Raw genomic sequence first — 20,149 nt, forward strand, 5'->3', positions numbered from 1 at the left:
TCACACTAGAGTTCAGAGAGGAGCCGAGGAAAGGGTTAATAAAAGAGGAGTAAAAAGCGGTTATCAAGTGGTCTTACATTTATTTAAGAGAGAGAGAGAGAGAGAGAGAGAGAGAGAGAGAGAGAGAGAGAGAGAGAGAGAGAGAGAGAGAGAGAGAGAGAGAGAGAGAGACAAGAATGAATAGAGAGAGTGAGGTGCCAGCCTAGATGAACAGTTGGAGAGAGACACTAAAAGGTTACATATGTATTAACAATGCTGGAGAGATGGGTTGAAAATGACAGATACGCAGTTACAAAGTGCATGGGTGTATGGAAATGTGCACATTAAATGGCAGTTAAAGAGGTGTGTGTGTGTGTGTGCATGTTGCCGTTTGTTAGTGGTGTGTGTATGTATGTATATGGGTTATTAGTGTGTGTGTGTGTGTGTGTGTGTGTGTGTGTGTGTGTGTGTGTGTGTGTGTGTGTGTGTGTGTGTGTGTGTGTTTGGTATGTGGGGGGGTTAAGGTTCAACTAATGTCAGACTACCCTGGCGCCAAAACACACACAAAATCAGAATAAAGTAAGACCAAGTACGGTGTGTGTGTGTGTGTGTGTGTGTGTGTGTGTGTGTGTGTGTGTGTGTGTGTGTGTGTGTGTGTGTGTGTGTGTGTGTGTGTGTGTGTGTGTGTGTGTGTGTGTTAATCTTCTTAGCAATCACAAGGTTGAACTGTTGTAAGAGAACAAAGGTCATTTAAATCGACCAGCCAGAGCCACTGTTGTGTTGCTATCAGAGAGAAACCACACAGACACAACTTAGCGAGTGAAAAGACAGAGACACTTTCTTGATTACGCCCCAGAACGACACAGGGGTTGAACACTCACTTCTGGATTGAAAGAGAAAGAGGCATAAGGGTTGTTCTGTTTTACCCTCCAGTGTTCCATGGAGGTTAATTACTATTTGGGGTATTTGGTTGCTGATTTTGGCCGCCCCGAGCACTGAAACTCAACCTGTTGGACTTTCACCGGGAGAATGGAAGATGAAGGCTGCTTTCAACAGTTTATTAGAACCTGACTCATAGACTAGATTGTGCTCTCATGTGCTAGAGTCACGGTCAATAACCTCACATTGAAATCCTGAGTGAATTCAAATCAAAGAGTGGATGATTTCATCGTTTCAAAGGCGGATGAAGTAAGCTGAGGACATTTGTGCACCATCTGCAATACAAGCTTTTTTTAAATCACCTTTGATAACCTGCAACTGACCAGCGTCAGAGAAGGTAAGTTGACATTGCTTTTAAATCCGTTTTCCTTCTGACTACCCGCAGGATATTTGGAAGCTTTCTGGGCCTTTTTGTCGAGTCACTTTCCATATAACCTCATCTGAAAACCAGCTAGGACGTTATTTTTGCTTTTAGCTGTAGCAAGCCGAAACAAGCTATTAGGAGTACACTTTTAGAATTGTATTTCCACCCAAGCATTAGTCTCGGCCCTCTAAACCCTCTAAAGTTTGGTGGGGAACTTTTTACTCTATTTTTATCAAATTTTGTTTACCAAATAACATCAAAACACTCGTCCTTTTCATCATCCTCTCTCGCTCTTCCTCTGATTCTCATCCTTTTCGTCTTTCCACCACTATTGATTTTCTCTCCTGCTTTTTCATCATCTATCCTTTCATGTTTTTCACTTTATTTAATGAATTCAAACTGACGTGTATTTTTTACTAGCATGTTTACCGGCTCATCTAGTATATTGTGTCCAATAAAACAGGAAAGGAGATCTGTGCTGTGTGTTCCTCTCTCCCTCACTCTCACTCCTACTACTAAATCACAGCTTTTTTTTTTACTTTCTCATCAGGCAAAGCATGAAGGTGCTGAGTGGTCCACTGGTCGATCTGACCCTACTGCTCAGACAAACAGTCGGCCAGACAGACGGCTCTATGCCCTTCGCTTTTCTAGGCCTTGTGCTGTTTGTATCTGTCTGCCTGCTACTGTGTCAATTGATAGTCTACATTTGGTGGAAACTAGGACAAGGTAAGCATGTTGTCAGGTTCTAGACACGTTGCTCATGTTTTTCCACAAGTTTAAACCATTCCTTTGAGATGACACCATGATCCTGTGTGAGACATTAACGTTAGAAAACGTTAACGTCCTCCTAGGGGCCGTTTTTGGTACAGCAGCGAAGGAAAACATTTCAAGCATATGGGATACACAGAAAACAATAGTCCAAGATCATCTATAGCAGCAATGATAAATTACATCACAGTCCAGGCAGGAATTTAAAGTTTATGTAAACAACTGTATATAAACATTTGTGATTCAAAATAAACATTAAGTAGACGACACATCCCCTATCAATTTATAACGTCACCTAGTCCGATAGTATACCATCTACAAAAAACAGGTAGGCCTAATCTTTGTTTTCACCAATGTGTCAATCGGAATGGGAAAGTTAGGCTCCCAAAATAAATAGGCTCTCTAGAGATCGTCAAACCGACAAAAGGTCAGACTTTAAAAGTTTAAAGTTCCACTGTTGGACAGAACTATGCGTTCAAAGGATAACAGGAGGGCTGCGTCATATTAAATATAGGCCTACTTCCATATACCACCCCCTCTGCCGGATTTAAATATAAATGTTTATTCTAATCCTGGAGCTGTAGGCGTACGTGTTGTGATTCGTGTGGGTTGTCCCTTGGATTACCTACAGACATTTTCACTTTACATTTCTGACATCTCATCTCATTCTGGCTGAGGTACAGAGCAACCCCCCCCCCCCCCCCCCCCCCAAAAAGAAAAACACAATTTCCCTCTTTCAAGTCATCCCTCGAGTCATCATTATCTGCTATAATAGCAAACAACTTGTGTTAATAAATCGATACGGTTTTTAAGAAAGCAATTACTTTCGTCAGTCGTCTTTATTTACCCACACGCGGCGCACCTCTCTTTTCATTCCTCTCCAGTGGACGAGCTGTCGGTGTTTCCGCAGGACAGGGGCGCCATCTTCAGGCCACTTCACGACACTGCGTCGGCCAAGCGGAGGAGCGCCTGGTCGCAATACAGCTAAACAGCACAACAAGACTCCAACTAACGAAACGAATGGCTTCACTTATCGTTTTCAGAAGGTCATTGCTGTGGTGTTGTAGGTAGCGGGAATATAGTCGGCTTCGGAGCTGTGGCACAGCAGAATGGCAAATACATGTTACAGGACTGGAAAGCACCTTTGGGAAGCAAGTGGCAATGTTTTAATATTAAATTAAATAAACCCTATCAACAATTCAACCTCCTACCTCTAGCTCCTTACATCCCAGAGTCACCATTTTATCATTAAATGGCGATAATATTGTGTTAGCCACTGTTCCGTTGTTATTAGGTGTTCGATTAAAATTAAAATTATGTAGAAGAAAACATTAAAAAAAATGGATTTAGCCATTTTTATAACAGTAAAAAGGGGCCTTATTGGCAGAAAGAATAATAACAGAATGAGGTGTTGTGAAAAACAAATTGATGAAAACACTTTCTTCAGAGTATAACAATCCTTTATTTAAACAGTGTTACACAAGACAGGGGTGGCTGTGAAGGGATGTGCACGACACATTTTAATATCAAGCTGCTCATAAGTGAAACTATTGGTGGTCATTGGTTGGCTAAGAGAGAATCGAGGGAGGGGCTCTTCTAAGGAAGCTCCAGTGCCTGATGGCCCACAACTGGGCACACTGTTAACTGATGGAGGGGTTTGCTCTTCCAAAATAATGTACTTATGCAGTTACACAGGTCAAGTTAAAACATGGTTAAATAGTGATACACCAATCTTACTTGTGTAATTCAACAAATTAACTGTACCCATGCGTTCATTACATTTAGCGGGTACCTGAAACATTTGAAAAAAGTTTTCTATCCTGGTTGCTTTTGTTCTTGAAGCCAGAAATAAATAAGCCTACAGAGAAATAAGACAATGTTCAAGGTGGTAATGAGCATTTCCGTGGTAAGACGATAATCGGTTGCTCAAGATGGACTAGGGGGCGAATCCATCATTTAGTCCAAGGTTCTTTTTACGGCTTTTGGTTAAAACAAAACAAATATCAATTAAGTGGTTTCTCCAACACTAAAAGATCCATTGTGTTCAAATGAGTACATATATCTAGGAAGACCAACCTCCAGAGAACAGGGATCCTGAGCTCTGGGTCCAGATACAGCACCAACGCCCCTGGGAATCCAGTCAAACTGAGCTATGCTCCTGGAAGAGGACTCCAATGATGTGAATCATATTTGTGTGTTTCTTTTCTTTAAACCTTCCACACACACACACGCAGAAGAAAGAAAATGAAATCACTCTAAAATATATAAAGAGATATCAAAGAGAGTATACCGAGGGCCAAGTGTCAGACGCAACAGGTTCACAGAGAAAAGACATTCAATTAAAATGGAGGAAAAAAAATACAAAAAGAAAATTACATTGAAGTTGAAATCATTTTTTTAGTAAGCGATGCTTTTGGAAATGGTTTTGTTGTTGAGAGGGTCGACCAGGTGACCCACCCTCTGGAATGTCATATAACTGCATAGTAGTATTCAGACCGGCGTCTCCCAATAGAGTACCATGTTGGCTTCATTGAATTATCTCGATAGTTAAATCTGTATTTTAGTAGCATTGAAAGAGTACGGTGGTCAATAGAAGCTGGCTAAATGTATCGCCTCAAATAAAAAATACAATACAAAAAAAAAATAATGAAATGGAAAACCAAAACATTTGGATAAGTCACACCAAATCCGTTCACTTCTCTGCATAACGTTTTGCTTGGCAACAGAGACCAAAGTTCTGCAACAGATGCAAAGCGTGTTTACATCCACCCCACTAGATTCATGTTCGTCCACGTAAACACCAGAATATAGTTGTTGACAGAGGTCTTATTGGGGCTGAAAAGAACAAGGTCAAACAGTCCTGGGCAATCGTTCTTATAATCAGATCTTTTTACAGTTTTGTATTGCGGTGCCTTGCTGGAACACAGCACTTGCACCAGAACCGGTCAAAAAGGCTACAAAATATGGGAGGTGAATGCGATTGTAATTCTCACAACTTTCTCCCTCAATCCTCCAGACTGCACATCAAACATAACATCTGAGGTCTAGCCCAGATTGGAGCTCTACACATCCCGACACGTGTTCACTTAGTCTTCCAGTTAGTCTCTCTCATCAGTACAGCCAGTTTCTCGCATCTCCACGGCCAAACATGCGCTTCAAAGATCCTTCCGAGCTTTTGGTTTTAACTTTTATAGATTATAGTGAGGGCCAATAGCGCACCACACCATGCGCCTCGTTGTAGAGATACAGTAAACACACACAAGGAAAAATAATTTTGTCAAGTCCAGTTACGTTTGCTGTTGCAATATTTTGGTCCCGTCGCATGTTGTAATATGCATATTATAAAAAATGCCCGTTTTTCGTTTCACTACCGTACCTCAACGCCTGTGTGTGTATGACAACCCAGTATTTATCCAGGATTCAGAACAGCTTAACTGCCCATGTGCTTTGCAACCAATCAAGCGGTACCTCAACGATGACCCCGAACCAATCGATGAACCCGAACTAATCGATGAAGCCTAATTAATCGCTCAACACGCCAGCTATCTCTTCTCCCCGCGGCACAACAAAAACACGTTTGAACCGAACAATTACTACAAGAACCGAAGGAGCCTAAGTTCGTAGCGCGATCGAGAACCACATCAACTGAATGTTGTTGTGCTACTCCCATTTATCAATAATGACGGATAAATATGTTTTATTTACCGTGAAACCAACCTAACCAATATTTGACCTGCAGACGGAAAACGGGTTTTAAAAAAATAGTGTCTCCCTTAACTGTGTCATGCACCATTTGGATTCCAAGGATGAATTTGTTTTGAAACCAAGTTCAGATTGGCTGGTGTATAACGGTCTTTAAAATAATTTCCATAGTAAACAGGTTTTTATAACATCTCAAATGGTAATAAAAAACGAAGATACATTTAAAAACAAACTGGCTTTCAGCACAAGTCACCGACGTAGGAATGTGGATGACGACGTTACAGCAAAGAGGGGTAGTGGTGTTACTGTGAATATTTCAATTACAGCTCCCTTTCTATAGCGGCTGCTTATGACTAATGCAAACCAAATGGACACCACCATTCCCTTGACACAAATGCCTGGCAAAATGGAACATGACGAAAACACTTGGATCCTAGATATAACGGGTCAAGACCGGTCTGCCATTCCTCCTGCAGAATTAGCCATCTCCCCACGAAGACTATTTCAATCCATGTTTTAGTTCCTAGCTCCACTGTCACGAGAAATAGCCAGAGATGGAATATGAGAGGGATGTTTTGTATTTGTTAAATGTTTTTAAATGATGGGAAACGGCTAATACCATGTGCTGATAACAGCACGATGCAGATCGCTTTGGTGTAATTAGTCTAAAAGTACATTAGTCTGTGTATATTTGGTCCTGCGTAACCAGTTTATGGGATACTCCAGATGACAGTACTGGTTGAAATACTACCATCACACCTCCTATCAGACATGGTATCAGCTTCTCCAAGGATTTATGTTCTCTTTTGCGAAAGCATACAAATTGAAGAGAAAAAAAAAAGCACTATTAAAACAATTGGAATAAAAACACGCTACAAATGTTATGCTAACAAAGTGGTTCTTTTTTTTCCTTCAGAAAGTGTGAGGATATTTCTTTCCTTTGACTTTTGTGAGGGAGTGAGGGACTTTTGAAGCACCAAAGACAAACAGAAAAAGGACTCCTTCTCCCCTCCTCCTCTTCCTCTCCTATGGCCCTTGCTACTCGTCCTCTTGCCACTCCCCCTCCTCCTCCTCCTCTTCAAATGGGTCAAGGTTGGGTTATCATGGGATGAACAGGGTGGTTAAACGTGGAAACCATTTCAGGGGTCCTTCAGCTCTGCATCGGGTGAAGAGGGGTGAGAGTGAACACAAGCTATTAGAACGCAGTTAACAACTAGTTAACTGAGTCATATGGTGAAGGAGGACACTCAAAAGGTTAATCTCCAGTACTATGAGTGAACCATCACGGTTTTGCACTAGTAATAAGGTTTCTGCATGCATCGGCATAGAAGGACTTTTGGCTGTTTTTGCCTCTGAAACTGGGACAACTGTGTCAGATTTCAAACTTTTAAACACAGTAAATCCTGGTAGAAGGAGTGACACACTACTGTCTTCTGAGTGTCACTTTTGGGTCGTTAAAAGTAAATGGCCGACTTTTGGGTCATTAAAAGTACCCCAAACTTCTCCCTCCTGTTAACTCCTTTTGCATAACGGTCCCATTCCTCTCACCAGAAACCCGTTCTGTAGAAACCAGACCGATAACCCTTAGCGTTCCCTATACATAATGAATTGTTTGTTTCCGTTTGTTACCTTCAGTCACTCGTCCTCCTCAGCCAACTCAGTTTCCTTATGAACCACCACTCTGGTGACTGACATGTCAGGGTGCTGTTCTTTGGCCTCCTTAATGGCTTGGGCCAGAGCCTGCAGTACCATGGGGCAACCACACGGTGGGGGCAGCGAGCAGGGCAGGCAATGGGTGATGGGGTGGAGGGAAAGGAAGGGGGAGAATGAAATAATAAATGAGACAGAGGCTAAACGCAAAAAACAAAGAAAGTGCTGGATTTAGTGGCAAAGGTTTGTGTTTTTCCCCCATTTCATTTCTTAAGAAACTATGGGATGCCACATAGCTCGAAACATGTCTGACATCACATATTTGGGGGAGGGAGAAAAACACAACAAAGAAATAAAAGACAATGCTCTGATCCAAATATGACCTTCCAACTTTGCCATGAAAAACAGGATATTTGGATCACAAATAGGTTGAGCATTGGCCAACACTGTTATTGAGTGAGTCCAGACAACAGGAAGAAGAGGCGGGCCAGTCAGCATGACCTCACCGACACAGACTTACATCACAGTCCTCCTACTAACCCTCTCAGTAAAGTACAGCCAACTAAAAAAGTCTACTAATCATTACAGGATTAGTAGGAGAGCAGACAGAGGAACGAGAAGTGTGTTCACAAACAACCAATGGTAGTTAAGGAGTTGATGGAGCTGGAAAATGGGTCTTGCTAGATGGGTGGTGGTGAAGGTGAGGTTAATTAAACCCAGAGGCGGGGGGGGGGGGGGGAGGGGCCTCTACAACTGGCTTGATGTGCTGGTTGGCGGAGCGAGCGCTGTTGATGGTCCCATGATGATTGACTGCTACGGCGTCCACTCCTATGCCGGCTAACAGCTCACCTGATCATGGTCTATGTCAGAGTCCCCGGTGATGACGATGCGCTTCTCGATCCTCGTCTCCGATAGGCCGCCCTTCAGCGTCTGCGGGAGACACGTGCACATGGACATGCTGAATATTCTAGGCTGAATCGGCCGTGCAACTCTGACGCCAAGATAAATAAGCGATGCCAAAATATAAACAGACAAATACAAAGCACTTAATGTAATGCCGCACATGACGGGTGTATGGAGGAAACTCGTTTGTGTGTGTGTGTGTGACCTTGGTTATGTGTGTGGTCGTGGTTGTACACAGAGATTCAGATGTGATGGTCTGGGCCGTCATCAGAACTCCAGGATCCCCCTCTCCGTTGTTATCCAACTTTAAATAACACACAGAATGGCAAATGATGAACGGTTCACCAGCAAACCTATTGGTGATAGGTTCATTGGCGTACAAAACTCATTTCACAAACGCTATTAAAATCCAATCAATCAGACAGGCTGACTCAACAGTGTGTGTGCATGTGTCTGCCTGCATCCGTGTGCATGCGTGTATGCGTCGTGCACCTGTGCTGCCTCGTAAGTGATGGTCTTGGTTTCCGTGTGCACAATGGGCACTTCCTTCGTGGTGATGTGGGTCTTCTGGGCGGCGAAGGTGTCGGATATGGTCACCATCTCGGTCTTCACCACCGGAGGCTGCGGGGGAGAGAGAGGCCAGGTGGGGGAGGTTAGGCTGCCACCCGAGTGCACACGGGCAGGAGGGTTGTGGCACGACACCCACGTGCACAGATGGGCTCAGAATTGCTTTCAACACAACAAGCGCAATAAAGCGGAAAAGCAATGAGGATATGATCGCGAGACAGACTTCATCATGGGCGCATCCTAGAAGCAATTTACATTTATTAACCATCGTACGACTTTTTGACCCCAGTGGGGTAAAACACAGACACAGCCAGCATACATGCACTACACCCAGCCAGATTCATGCACATGTATTCAGATCACCCACCCCCGTGAATCATGCATTCAGGAACAACCCATGCACCTTCCACTGACACATGCAATAAACACGGTGACACAAACAACATTGCGACGTGAACCCGGCAGCATGCAAGAAGGCCTCACTCACGTCACAACGCCGAACACAGAACCACGTGTGTGTAAAGCTCACAGGACACGGCTAAGGAAAACACATGCACACGGGCAGTCACCGTGCGGAAGCAAATCACGGCACACGGAAGGAGGAGCCTAAACACCTGACACGGACCCAGAATCACGCCCACGCAAATCACATGCAAACTCAACGAGCTCGGCCATGTAAATAGCGTGCAGAAGGTGACTCTCACATCAAGACACCGGTGCCCCAGTCAGAAATGTTTGGCAGTGTGGGATCTTTTTCATTTTAGTTGTTTTACCATGCTGTTGCCATAGAGACCAATTAAAGACACCAATGTCAAATGACTCATCACTGGCAAAGATTAAATGAGGGCAAATACAGACAGACAGACAGACAGACACACGCACGCCCACACGCAGTAAGGATGAAAGAGTATCGCATGCAGAGCATTGATGCACTCAAAAGCATTTGAACTGCATGATAGGCCGCATGACAAATTCCCCTCCCATCACATGAAAACAAAAAGGTGTGTGAATGAAACGTAGAAATGGAGCTGGCCACACAGCACGCTATGGGATTGGACTGGGAAGATGCACATAAAAATGAGATGGTCAACTCAAAGGGTTTATGTGGATGGTCCATGGTCACATCCACCAACACAGCAGGGATTACCGCTACAGTCACAACACTAGGGGACTGACGTCTTCAGGACGGGACGGGGACCATCATCTGATCTCTATGCCTTGAGGGGGAGTCGCTTTGATGGCTACAGCCTTGAGCAGACAGAGAGGTTCAAGGCTCTGTTTGCGCTATCAAATCGGCGTTTCCACATTTTATGTATTCCCTATATGAACTAGGTGTACAGGATGGTAAATATGTCTCAAAGCAGCACCCCTCCTTTAGATTAAGACATGAGCTTGGGGCGCTACGAACTGTACAGGGGATAGGAGACGTGGGTGTGGGATGTAACTGAGCAGAAGGGGTCGATGGCTGCGGGATGCAGGGATAATGGGCATGTCTAGGGTTGGTAGGCGGGACCAAAAGGTCAGCGATGTGCCACGATTGGCCCAAAGGATTAATTACCTCGGAGCAACAAATAACCTGGGGGCGGGGCTCTGAGTCTGCCATCGGGGACTCTCCGTTTACTTTAGCCTCCTCTTCCTCGGCCAAAGCAGCCATTCCGGGGGCTTCCTCCTCAGGGAGGGCGTGGCCGTTGGGGACTTCGTCTGGTGTCATCATGGGATCTTCGGTGCTGTCATCCGTCTCCCCTTTCTCTTCCTCGGCCCCGTTCTCCCTCTCAACATCCTGAGCGGATTGGCTGGCTTCGATGGGATGGGGAGCGGTCTCTTTGGTAATGGGGGCGGGCTCAACACCCTTCTCCTGCTCTCCCTGTTCCTCCCTCTCCACCTCCTCTACCTCCTCCTCCTTCTCCTCGGGTATGAGCGTGTGAGAGATGGGCGACGGCAGGTTGGGCTGATACTCCGCCTCCTCGTCGCTCTCGCTCTCGGACGAAACGCTCTCTTGCCGAGCCCTGGTGGCCGTGTCCGAGGCCTCTTCCACCACGACCACAACTTCCTGCTCCCTGACCTCCGGCTGCAAAGCCACACCTTCTGGTGCGTCGGGGGAGGGGCTAACAGTCACTGTGACTGTAGCAGGCTTGGTTTCCTTGGAAACCTCCTGGATGACATGAGTCTCTTCTATTTCAACTTGGGCCGTCTATAAAAACATACACACACACACACACGCACGCACAGAGACACACACACACACACAGAAGTGTGCGCACACATGAAGACACACACCAGAACACAACACACAGAGGAAAAAAAACCACAAACGCATGAAAACAGAACTTAAAAAATAACAAAACAAATAACCCTTAAAGCAATCAGACACAAAACAACTAACTTAAATTGATCAACGTTGAAAAAAAGGATGAACGAAGACAAAAAAAAGATGAGAAGTGGACAATTCTGCCCATGGAAACAGCTGGAATGAAGAGGACGATTACAGGAGAAAGAGATGCGGCCAGATTCAGTTGAAGGAGATACAAAATGTATGGATTTAAATTGAAAAGTGAAGAAAGTTCAATAGAGCATGGATGGAAAAGGGCAGCGAGGAAGGGACTGAACTAAAAGAGGTTAAAAAGCGGTTAGGGCCACCTTTCCAGGCTCTTTGGTATCAGGGAAGCTGTTGTTATCGGCTGCGGAAACCTCTGTTGGGACACTGGCCTGTGTAACAAAAAAACGACAAGTAAATACCGCGGAAAAACAACAGTCAGCTAGAATGTCCTCTGCAACACATTTCAACATCCAAGCACTGGTTGTGGTTACGCCGAAAACCACGGGCCAGTGAACTGGGCGCTCTAATTGGGCAATAGCCAAATGTCAAATTGTCACGTTACAATTTCGACATTCTGTTTATATGCAATAGAATACAAGTTGCTTGATCATATTTCTTGACTTGTCAAAGTTTGTGCATACTCTGAACAGCAGGCGGCAGAATAATACAAAAGAAAGGGAAGGAGAGTGCAAGATAACAGAGGTCCATTAGTCACATGGCGATAACATTGGAGAAATGTTATCTGTAAAGTTCACAGAAAACATAACACTGAGGAGATCATTAGGGGATTATGGGTTATTTAGACAGTTCAGCGCAGACTCTTTCCATCTCATCATTAGGATAGGATGACAGTGGACTGTCAAAAGTTTTCCAACAACCAGCCAGTGCCGACTGGGACATTAAGCTTCAGTACAGGGTGGGTGATGGATCACATACGGTCCCCGACAGAGGCTTCAAACAGTCTTTGTAGGTCACTGGTACCTTGTGGACAAGATGGAAGAAGTCAAAAATGGATTGTCTGAATAATGTGTAGTGCAGATATTTTTGGATAGCATCATCCTCAAGTACCCGACCGTTCATAATCAAACACAAAAAAATGATCCTTATCATTCACAAGCATCCATGACTGATTAGAATGCCTTCTAAAGGGTCAGTTTGCATCCACAAATATATCAAACAACCCATTTTCCCAGAAGGAGGGAAAATGAACGAAGTGGTCCGGCATTCGGAGCAGGCAACAGAGATCCATCTTCAACAGGTCTAAAAGTATGAGCGTATCATAAAGTATTAAGCTATTCAAGTCTTTGAGTCATTTTACGTACCATTAAACCAATTCATGGAGCGTTTTTAATTATTGTATATCAAAATACAATTCAACCCAATTACAAAATTGGCACTAAGCTTAGCCAAGCACTGTGCATCATTAGGTCGAATGAGAAGTAAATTGACCCAAAATGCTTAGTGCTGACATTACTGGCACCTCGGCAGCAGATCGCTGTGATGTAACGAGAGCTCCCCCTAGTGGCGTGGAGTGAGTACTGAAGATGGAGTCAGACTCAGCAGTAGCAGTGGTAGTAGAGGCATTAGTGGTCATAACAGAAGCAGTTGTAGCTGTAGCAGTAGTGGTAGCAGAAAGGATAGTAGTAGTGGTGAAATAAGAGGATAGAGCATCGTCTAGTGTTGGCTTAAATTCACTGTGAGCAGCCGCAACGGCAGAATAGTGAAGACCAAAGCATGGGTCTCTATTGAAAAGAATGAAGGCTATCTCCTCTTCAAGGCTCTAGAACAGCAACACACATGCAGAGAGAGATAGACACACGGTTACAGCACAGTCATACAAGTAAACAGAAATATCCATTTTGTGAGAAGTGAGAGAGTTTTGAATAAATGCATTATTGAGTTAATAACACAAATGTGCAAGCACACACACAGACACACACATCTCTGTCTAGCTAGACGAAATTATATTATTAGTTGTGCCCAATTCCAATTAAAGCTCCGAAACTTGATTGCGGATTGCTCCCATTTTCCATCTCTCCCTTGTCCCCTTGAAAACTCAGCAAATCTCCATCAACTCCAGTTAGACTCCAGGTTCCATAACTGTAGAGGCTTGTTAATAAGTTCAGACGGGCCATGATAAAGCAGCACTCAGCAGCACAAATACGTTATTCTGTAATAGTTAAGGGAAAGAATGTGAAACACAGCTAATATGAAAGCATGTAGCCATTGATGAACAGACCCTTGCTTGTCCAATCGGCGGACCAACACAGTTCACCACAGTTCACCACAAGCAATGGCCCCAGTAGGAGTCAGAGTACCAACGGTCTTTCACAAGTCATTGAAAAGCTCTCCAGTATAAAAAGTTTTCATGAACAGCTTGTGACATCAAAGCCAGCCAGACTACAAGGGGCATGGCCGAGAAACGGCAGTAATGACGAGAGGGACACACTCCCATGAGATCCACACTGGATGCAATTAGATGTACACATAGAGGCGGCAAAACAAGAAACAGTGTAGCTCAAGAGAGAGGCGTAAAGATACTACAATAGATGGATGTGTAGATTCAATGGTAGTTAGATGTATAGGTTGATAGGTGAATCGATAGATGTATAAATACATAGATTAGATGTATAGATACACAACTAGAAAGATAGATGCATAGATACACAGATGATAAAATACATAGCGACATCTGGACAAATAAATTGTACAAAGTAAACTAATCAAAATACTTATAGTTTTCCAACACACACGCATAACATTCCACATGTTCTCTTTCCCCCTGTCGGGTAGCCCAGTGATCCACGTCGTCGACGGGCCGTCTCCACGCAGCGAGGTCAGAGAGCACCAGCCAGACTACATCAAGACCTACCGCTGGTTGCTCCGGGGGGTGGTGCTGTGCACGGAGCGTGGCGGCTGGGGAGGAGCTGAAGCGTTTCTCCCACTGGTTGGGTTGAGGAGGTGAGGGGGGCGGCGCCTCCATAAAGGAGCGCTTTAGCTGGCTAATGCTAGCCTGGTGCCTCAGCACATCCTCCTGGGTCTTATCATGGTCCTAGTGGGGGAGGGAGGGGGTAGGAGGGGGGAAGGGATGGGGGCGGGTCAGGGTCAGGGTGGGATGTTTATAGTTGGATGGGCAAGGTGTTGTGGACGGTGGGGAGGGGAGAAATGGCATGGGGAGGGATGGGGAGATGAAGGGGAGGTGAAGGGGAGACAGAAGGGTGGGTCATAGGTCAAGGGATAAAATGAGAGAAAAGGTAAGAGGGACATAAATGGGGATGGGGGGGACAACGGAGGTTACAGATACATCAGTCTGTCAATCAAGAGGGGATGACGGACGCCAGACCTCACTGCAGTCAGGGTTCATTAGTGCTATTGTGTGTGTTTGTGTGTGTTTGAGTGCGTTTGTCTGAGTGTGCTGCAGTGAGATCGGGCTTCTTCGTATTATTTCTAGTTTCTTTTTAAAAACAGTAAAACTGGGACCCCTTACAGAACATGGCACCAACAGTGACAGGTTGGATGTTATACTATTTCATATTAATGTTATAGTCTTTCCCTATTACCGGCCCAAGAAGCAGTCAGCTATCTTCATCTCTTGACTCTGTTCCTATATTTTTATTGTAGGAACTGCTGTTTTTGAATGTTGTTTATAAAGAGACGAAGATGTATATCAAATAACTGTTTACCAGTATTGAGAAAATTGATTGTATATATGACGTTCTAGTGTTTAGATGTTTATGTAGTAAAAGAACCAGCAGATTTGACTATATTAGAAATGAAACAACATATTTTAGTATGTTTAAGTCACTTCTGGTGCCATTTTCTACTGAGGAGGGCTGTTGTATATATAAGGTTAATAAAACTGCAAGTCAAACTGGCAGCCAATCACAATCAGATAGAAAACAGGAAGAGGCCTTTTGCGTTAGGGTGGCAGGGTTAGTTGGGTTAAAACGCAGCTCCCTAGCAAATCCCATTAACCAATCACCAATCGGTAAAACACGGCACGGACAAATGGTGGTAAAAAAACGGCACTCAACATGCGCACGGAGCATGCAAAAGTCCAGCCCTTTGCACACGGGTATACGCGCACATACGCACACAAGAGGGCTAGTGTCAATTCAGATTACCCTTTCAAACCATGCATTAGCGTGGAATTAGGAGTTTCGTTGAAACTAGTTGACCAGAAAGTGAATTGAGTCTAGCCCTGACACACACACAGAAAACGCACACAGTACACAACACAAGTGCATGCACACAGAGCCTGAGAGTGCCAGAGGGCAGCGGACCTGTACTGCACAGTACAGAGAAGGTTGTAGTTCTGATTGTAACAGGTAGGTGCCGCCAGAGTTCATTCAATACGGGTCCTATGTTAAAACAATCAGACTTCACCGGTACCAACCTCCAACATCAAATTACTGTGCCTCACATAAATATTCTGCCCATGCACTCTCATTGGACTCTGGAAGGCAAAGACACACACACCACAAAATACAATGGAGAGAAAAAAATATAAATAAAATGAAAAATGTGAAGTAATAAGCAGATTTGTAAATAATAAGGACTATAAAACACACAAAATGTGAAGTCCAAAGAGTTTAAATTAAATCTAGGAATGGATGACCTAGAATCCATTCCATACAATGGCAAAACAAATACGTGAAATATGTGGTAAACCTAAAAAATGTTATTCAAAACACCAGGCAGGCATGTGGTGAGACCAAAGGAAATGAGCTGTGATGAAGGAAGGAAGATGGGTACATAGACTCAACACACATACACGCGTCAGATTCGCTATTGCAGCACTTTGTACCCATGTTCCTGCAAACAAGAAAACCTCAACACACCAACACCAAAAGAGAATCCGCCCACACCCAGAAGCAGCAGCCACAAAAACACAACCAAAAGTAAGAACCAAAATCCAACAGGAATGAACAGGTGCCTTGGGCTCAGGGTCACCCATTCGTCCATGCGATTTTAAACCCTCATCTTAAAGACCAAATCTGGGATTCAAATCGAATCATATTTGAAGCTCCCGCAGGGACAGAAACGATGCCGCTTCATAGTAGAACATCCATTTTTGGAACTTTGCTAACTAAAATTGAATAGCGTCAGATTGGGTCTTTAACAAGCTGTCCATCTCTACCTCTTAATGAAACAGATGGGATAATAACAAAAAGCGACCCAGTGACCCACGACAGAAGATTGACAGACTAACATGTAATCCTATTTGGGGGGGTGGGATGGGGGGGATGTGAACCTGGGCAGGGGCCAGCTATTCAGGTCCTTGTAACTGATGGCATTTGATCAGAGAGAGTAACAGATTATCTCTACCATGCATGGGAACACAGAACTACAAGCATGCTAAAATAATACTGTGAAAAACCAGATACAGCGACATCCTTGTAAACAATAATTTATACTGTAACAGTATTCATACATAGAGAAAAATAATACTTTTTTCATCAGTGAAAATATTTTTTTTGCAAGGAAGGGGGATTGGCCCCACAGACCTGGGTGGGCGCAGCTTCGGGGTGGCCTGTACTTGACTCCGCCTCCTCGACCTTTGACCGTAGCCATGGCGTAGGCGGTCATGACAATGTAGAGACAATGTCATGAATAAAAAAAATAAAAAGTGAAATGGAAATGACGTTTCGGGCTGAGTAGCTCCGTTGGAGGGGATGTATCGGGTCAGGTGACATTTGAACTCTGACTGTTGGCCATGTGATGTGAAGATTAATGATGGCGAAGCGTGAGCTTAACCCAAATTAACTTAACTCTTATATAACGGTTGTCCAAGGATGTGGAATTAATGTAGAGCATTGTAGAATTGTATTTTGTCCCGATAACACTGCCAACACAAACGCTTCTGACAGGCTTCCATACCCTGAACTGTTTTTGTCTTTGTTTGTTACTACATATAACAGTAGTGCCTTTAACTGCATCGACTTTAAGCATCAAACACTATTTAACTATGCACAGCATATTTTTTTTTTGGATACTTCAGGAATTCAAAGGGTGCCTTACTGAATATGGTACGTCTATTATAGTATATTATTGTTTTTCAAAGTGAGGCGTAGATGCTCATCTATTAATAGCAAAGGCTTCGAATTCTGCAGCCAAGATACTCAACAGCATACGCAAGCATCAAAAGCGAACTCGGCAAATCTATAAAGTGCAATATAAGAATAAAAGGTTAGGTTTAAAACGTTTGAACTCAATATTCACCTACATTTACTTTACAACAATGTACACACATTAGAATATAACTTTATATAAAGTCAGGTATCAAACCTTATGGTATTTTAATTTAATATTTTTCTCTCGTCTGTCCCCGTGTTTAAAAGCTCTACTCATATATCTATAATGCAGCCTCTTCATTACTTACAAGCAGGACAAGCAGGTGAGAAGCAGGGGGAGGTCAAGGAGTGAGGGGAAAGAAGGGAAAACACACACACACACACACACACACACACACACACACACACACACACACACACACACACACACACACACACACACACACACACACACACACACACACACACACACACACACACACACACACACGGTGATGATGGGTTACGGGGTTGTGTGTGTTGGTTTGTGTATCTACGCTGCAGGGTCGCACATCTCCTGCGTCCATTCCGTGTTTGGGTGTGCGTGGTATCTCATGCGGGGAGGGGTGCGGGTGGGGCTTGGGCACCGCTTGCTCGTGCTGTGCTCCCCGGAGCGGCCGCTCGGCGCGTCCGAACTGAACACCGGCAACACGGCCCTCCTCTGACGGGCGGCCATGCTCTCCAGGAAGCACAGGGTCAGCCCAAGGGGTGTGGCTATGATCAAGGCCAAGCCCAGGGACTGGCTGGCGGTCAGCATGACGACCAATAGGAAGGCGACCAGGAGGCAGGGAAGGAAGTACGGGGAGGGGTTAGCAAGGTAGCGTCGCAGGGATGCAAACAGGAGGGACAGCGAGAAGGAGGAGAGCCGCGGAGGCCTGGAGAAGGCGGTGATGGAGGGAAGAGCAGCGAGAGAGAAGAGGGTGGAGAGACAGGAGAGGGAGGTGCCGGAGGAGAGAGAGGGTATGTTTGACAGAAGAGGGTGCCTGGGTACTGCAGAGACCAGACGAAGGACCCTGGTGGGCAGATGGCATTTCAGAAACTGCATTGAGATCGCGAGTCTCACACCCACAACGCTAGCGATTTGGCTTATGAATTTTGAGGTCGTAGTGAAAAGTGAGGTCAATTTTCCCACTCGACTCGCTATCATCCTGGACAAGGTGCTTGTCAAAATGCCCATTTTCTTTTTAATGCTTGCGAACGTCTCGGCCGGCACGGCGACGCTGACGTTCTTGCCCAGAAGGGACATGAAACACAGGACAAAGGACACGTATTTAACCACACCCCTTGGAGAGAACCAGCCCTGCCCACTAGCGGCCCCTGCGATCGCTACGGGCGCTGCCTGACCGGTAAGCTCCTCCCTCAAAGCCTCTTGGCTGAGGGAGTGGGGTGTGTGGGAGTGGCTGGGGACCGGGTAAATAACAGAGTGGTGGTGGTGGTGGTGGTGGTGGTGGGTGTGCGGGAGGCGGTCCCCGTCGGGCAGACACAGGTCCAGGAAGGTGGACGAGACGAGGGCGTTCAAGGGGAGTGCCCAGGGAGCCCGCAGGGCGTCGGCGTCCTCCGCCGCGCCCTCGTCCTCCGAGATGTCGGTTAGGCCGTTCTCAAACTCGGAGATGGAGTCAAGGGAAGGGGGGAGCGAGGAGAGCGAGGAGCAGGAGGAGAAGGAGGGCGGAAACATGAAAATGGACTGAGAGAAACAAAGAAGGAAGGGAGCAAGAGAGAGAGAGCGAGAGAGAGAGCGAGAGAGAGAGCGAGAGCGAGAGCGAGAGAGCGAGAGCGAGAGCGAGAGCGAGAGCGAGGGTAAAAGTAAACAAGGGAGGAAGGAGGAAACAAGGGAGGGACGGGTGGGGGGGCGGGATGTTGAGTCATGACACACCGGAACCACACACACACACACACACACACACACACACACACACACACACACACACACACACACACACACACAAGAGTAAAGGTGTGGAAGGAAGTGCACCGTGTAAATGAGATCAAAACGTGTGCAGTGTTTTGCAAATTCAATATAAATGGGACCATGCGGGGTAGTGGAGGTGGTGGTGGTGGTGGAGGTGAAAACAGAGGGAAAGAAGAGGAGATACACAACGTTAGTCAGTGAAACACACACGGCACTCTGGTTTTAAAACTACAGCAGGAGGAGCACGGTGAGCAGGGCACCACGGAGCAGGTCTGCGGAGGACAGGGTGCATAGTGTGGAACAGGGTGCACGGCGTGCCACTGGTGGGTGGGGGACAAGGAGGTGGCAGTGGGCTCTGCCGTGCGGGTGGGAGGAGGTGGGAGGAGGGGGGAGAAGGAGCGAGGTGAACACAGCGGTGGGCTACTGCCCGGTGAAAGAGCACTAAAAGCCTATTAGATTCATCCTGTTTCGTTGCACTTTGTTAGGAGGTTGAGGAGTGATAAGGGGGATACCGTATTGAAGGACACTATGCCTAGTTAACCTCATTACCATGTAAAAGATAATACATCATCTTTTCAACTTTTTGGACTTGGTAATGAGAATTCGCAACACATAATATTTGGTGGGTCCTGGGTCGAAAGCTGCACCACAGGTGAGTCACAGCATTACATTGTGACATCTATTTCATGACATGGTACAACAGTGGCCGGTTATCAGACCACTTTTGCGGAAACTAAACTAGTAGAAACAGTCAGGCCCATGAGCAGGGTGATAGTTTGAGAGACAGAGTCTAATGACCGCTAGCAGCTGCTGAACAGCTCACTAATGACCCGCTCTAGATGAGGTCCCAGAGAGACTATCTCATGGTGGCTAATTCTGGGTCTATCAGTGGGTCTCATGCAGGAAGACACACTTTCTGTAATTATATAACGACAACA

General features: G+C 45.3%; 1 protein-coding gene and 1 long non-coding RNA gene across 8 annotated transcripts in view; one reads left to right on the forward strand and one right to left on the reverse strand.

The window, feature by feature from the left end:
* The first annotated feature begins 749 nt into the window (after positions 1–749).
* LOC115534826 (uncharacterized) lies at positions 750–3,322 on the forward strand. The gene is made up of 3 exons (XR_003974374.1): positions 750–1,255; positions 1,833–2,008; positions 2,935–3,322. It is a non-coding gene; the product is annotated as an uncharacterized LOC115534826 (long non-coding RNA).
* A 170-nt stretch (positions 3,323–3,492) lies between these two features.
* epb41l2 (erythrocyte membrane protein band 4.1 like 2) overlaps positions 3,493–20,149 on the reverse strand; it is a 45,260-nt gene continuing 28,603 nt past the window's right edge. The window contains exons 15-23 of one of the 7 annotated variants that reach the window (XM_030346018.1): positions 15,586–15,645; positions 14,062–14,241; positions 11,510–11,578; positions 10,431–11,063; positions 8,798–8,926; positions 8,511–8,609; positions 8,252–8,332; positions 7,382–7,492; positions 3,493–6,908 (exon numbers count right to left, since the gene is read on the reverse strand). In XM_030346018.1, coding sequence (XP_030201878.1) covers positions 7,388–7,492; positions 8,252–8,332; positions 8,511–8,609; positions 8,798–8,926; positions 10,431–11,063; positions 11,510–11,578; positions 14,062–14,241; positions 15,586–15,645 — 1,356 coding nt within the window. In that variant the 3' untranslated portion in view covers positions 3,493–6,908; positions 7,382–7,387. The other 6 variants (XM_030346019.1, XM_030346020.1, XM_030346023.1 and 3 more) reach the window with 6 other exon arrangements.

This window comes from Gadus morhua, chromosome 21 (assembly GCF_902167405.1).
Source record: "Gadus morhua chromosome 21, gadMor3.0, whole genome shotgun sequence".
Taxonomy (NCBI): Eukaryota; Metazoa; Chordata; class Actinopteri; order Gadiformes; family Gadidae; genus Gadus; species Gadus morhua.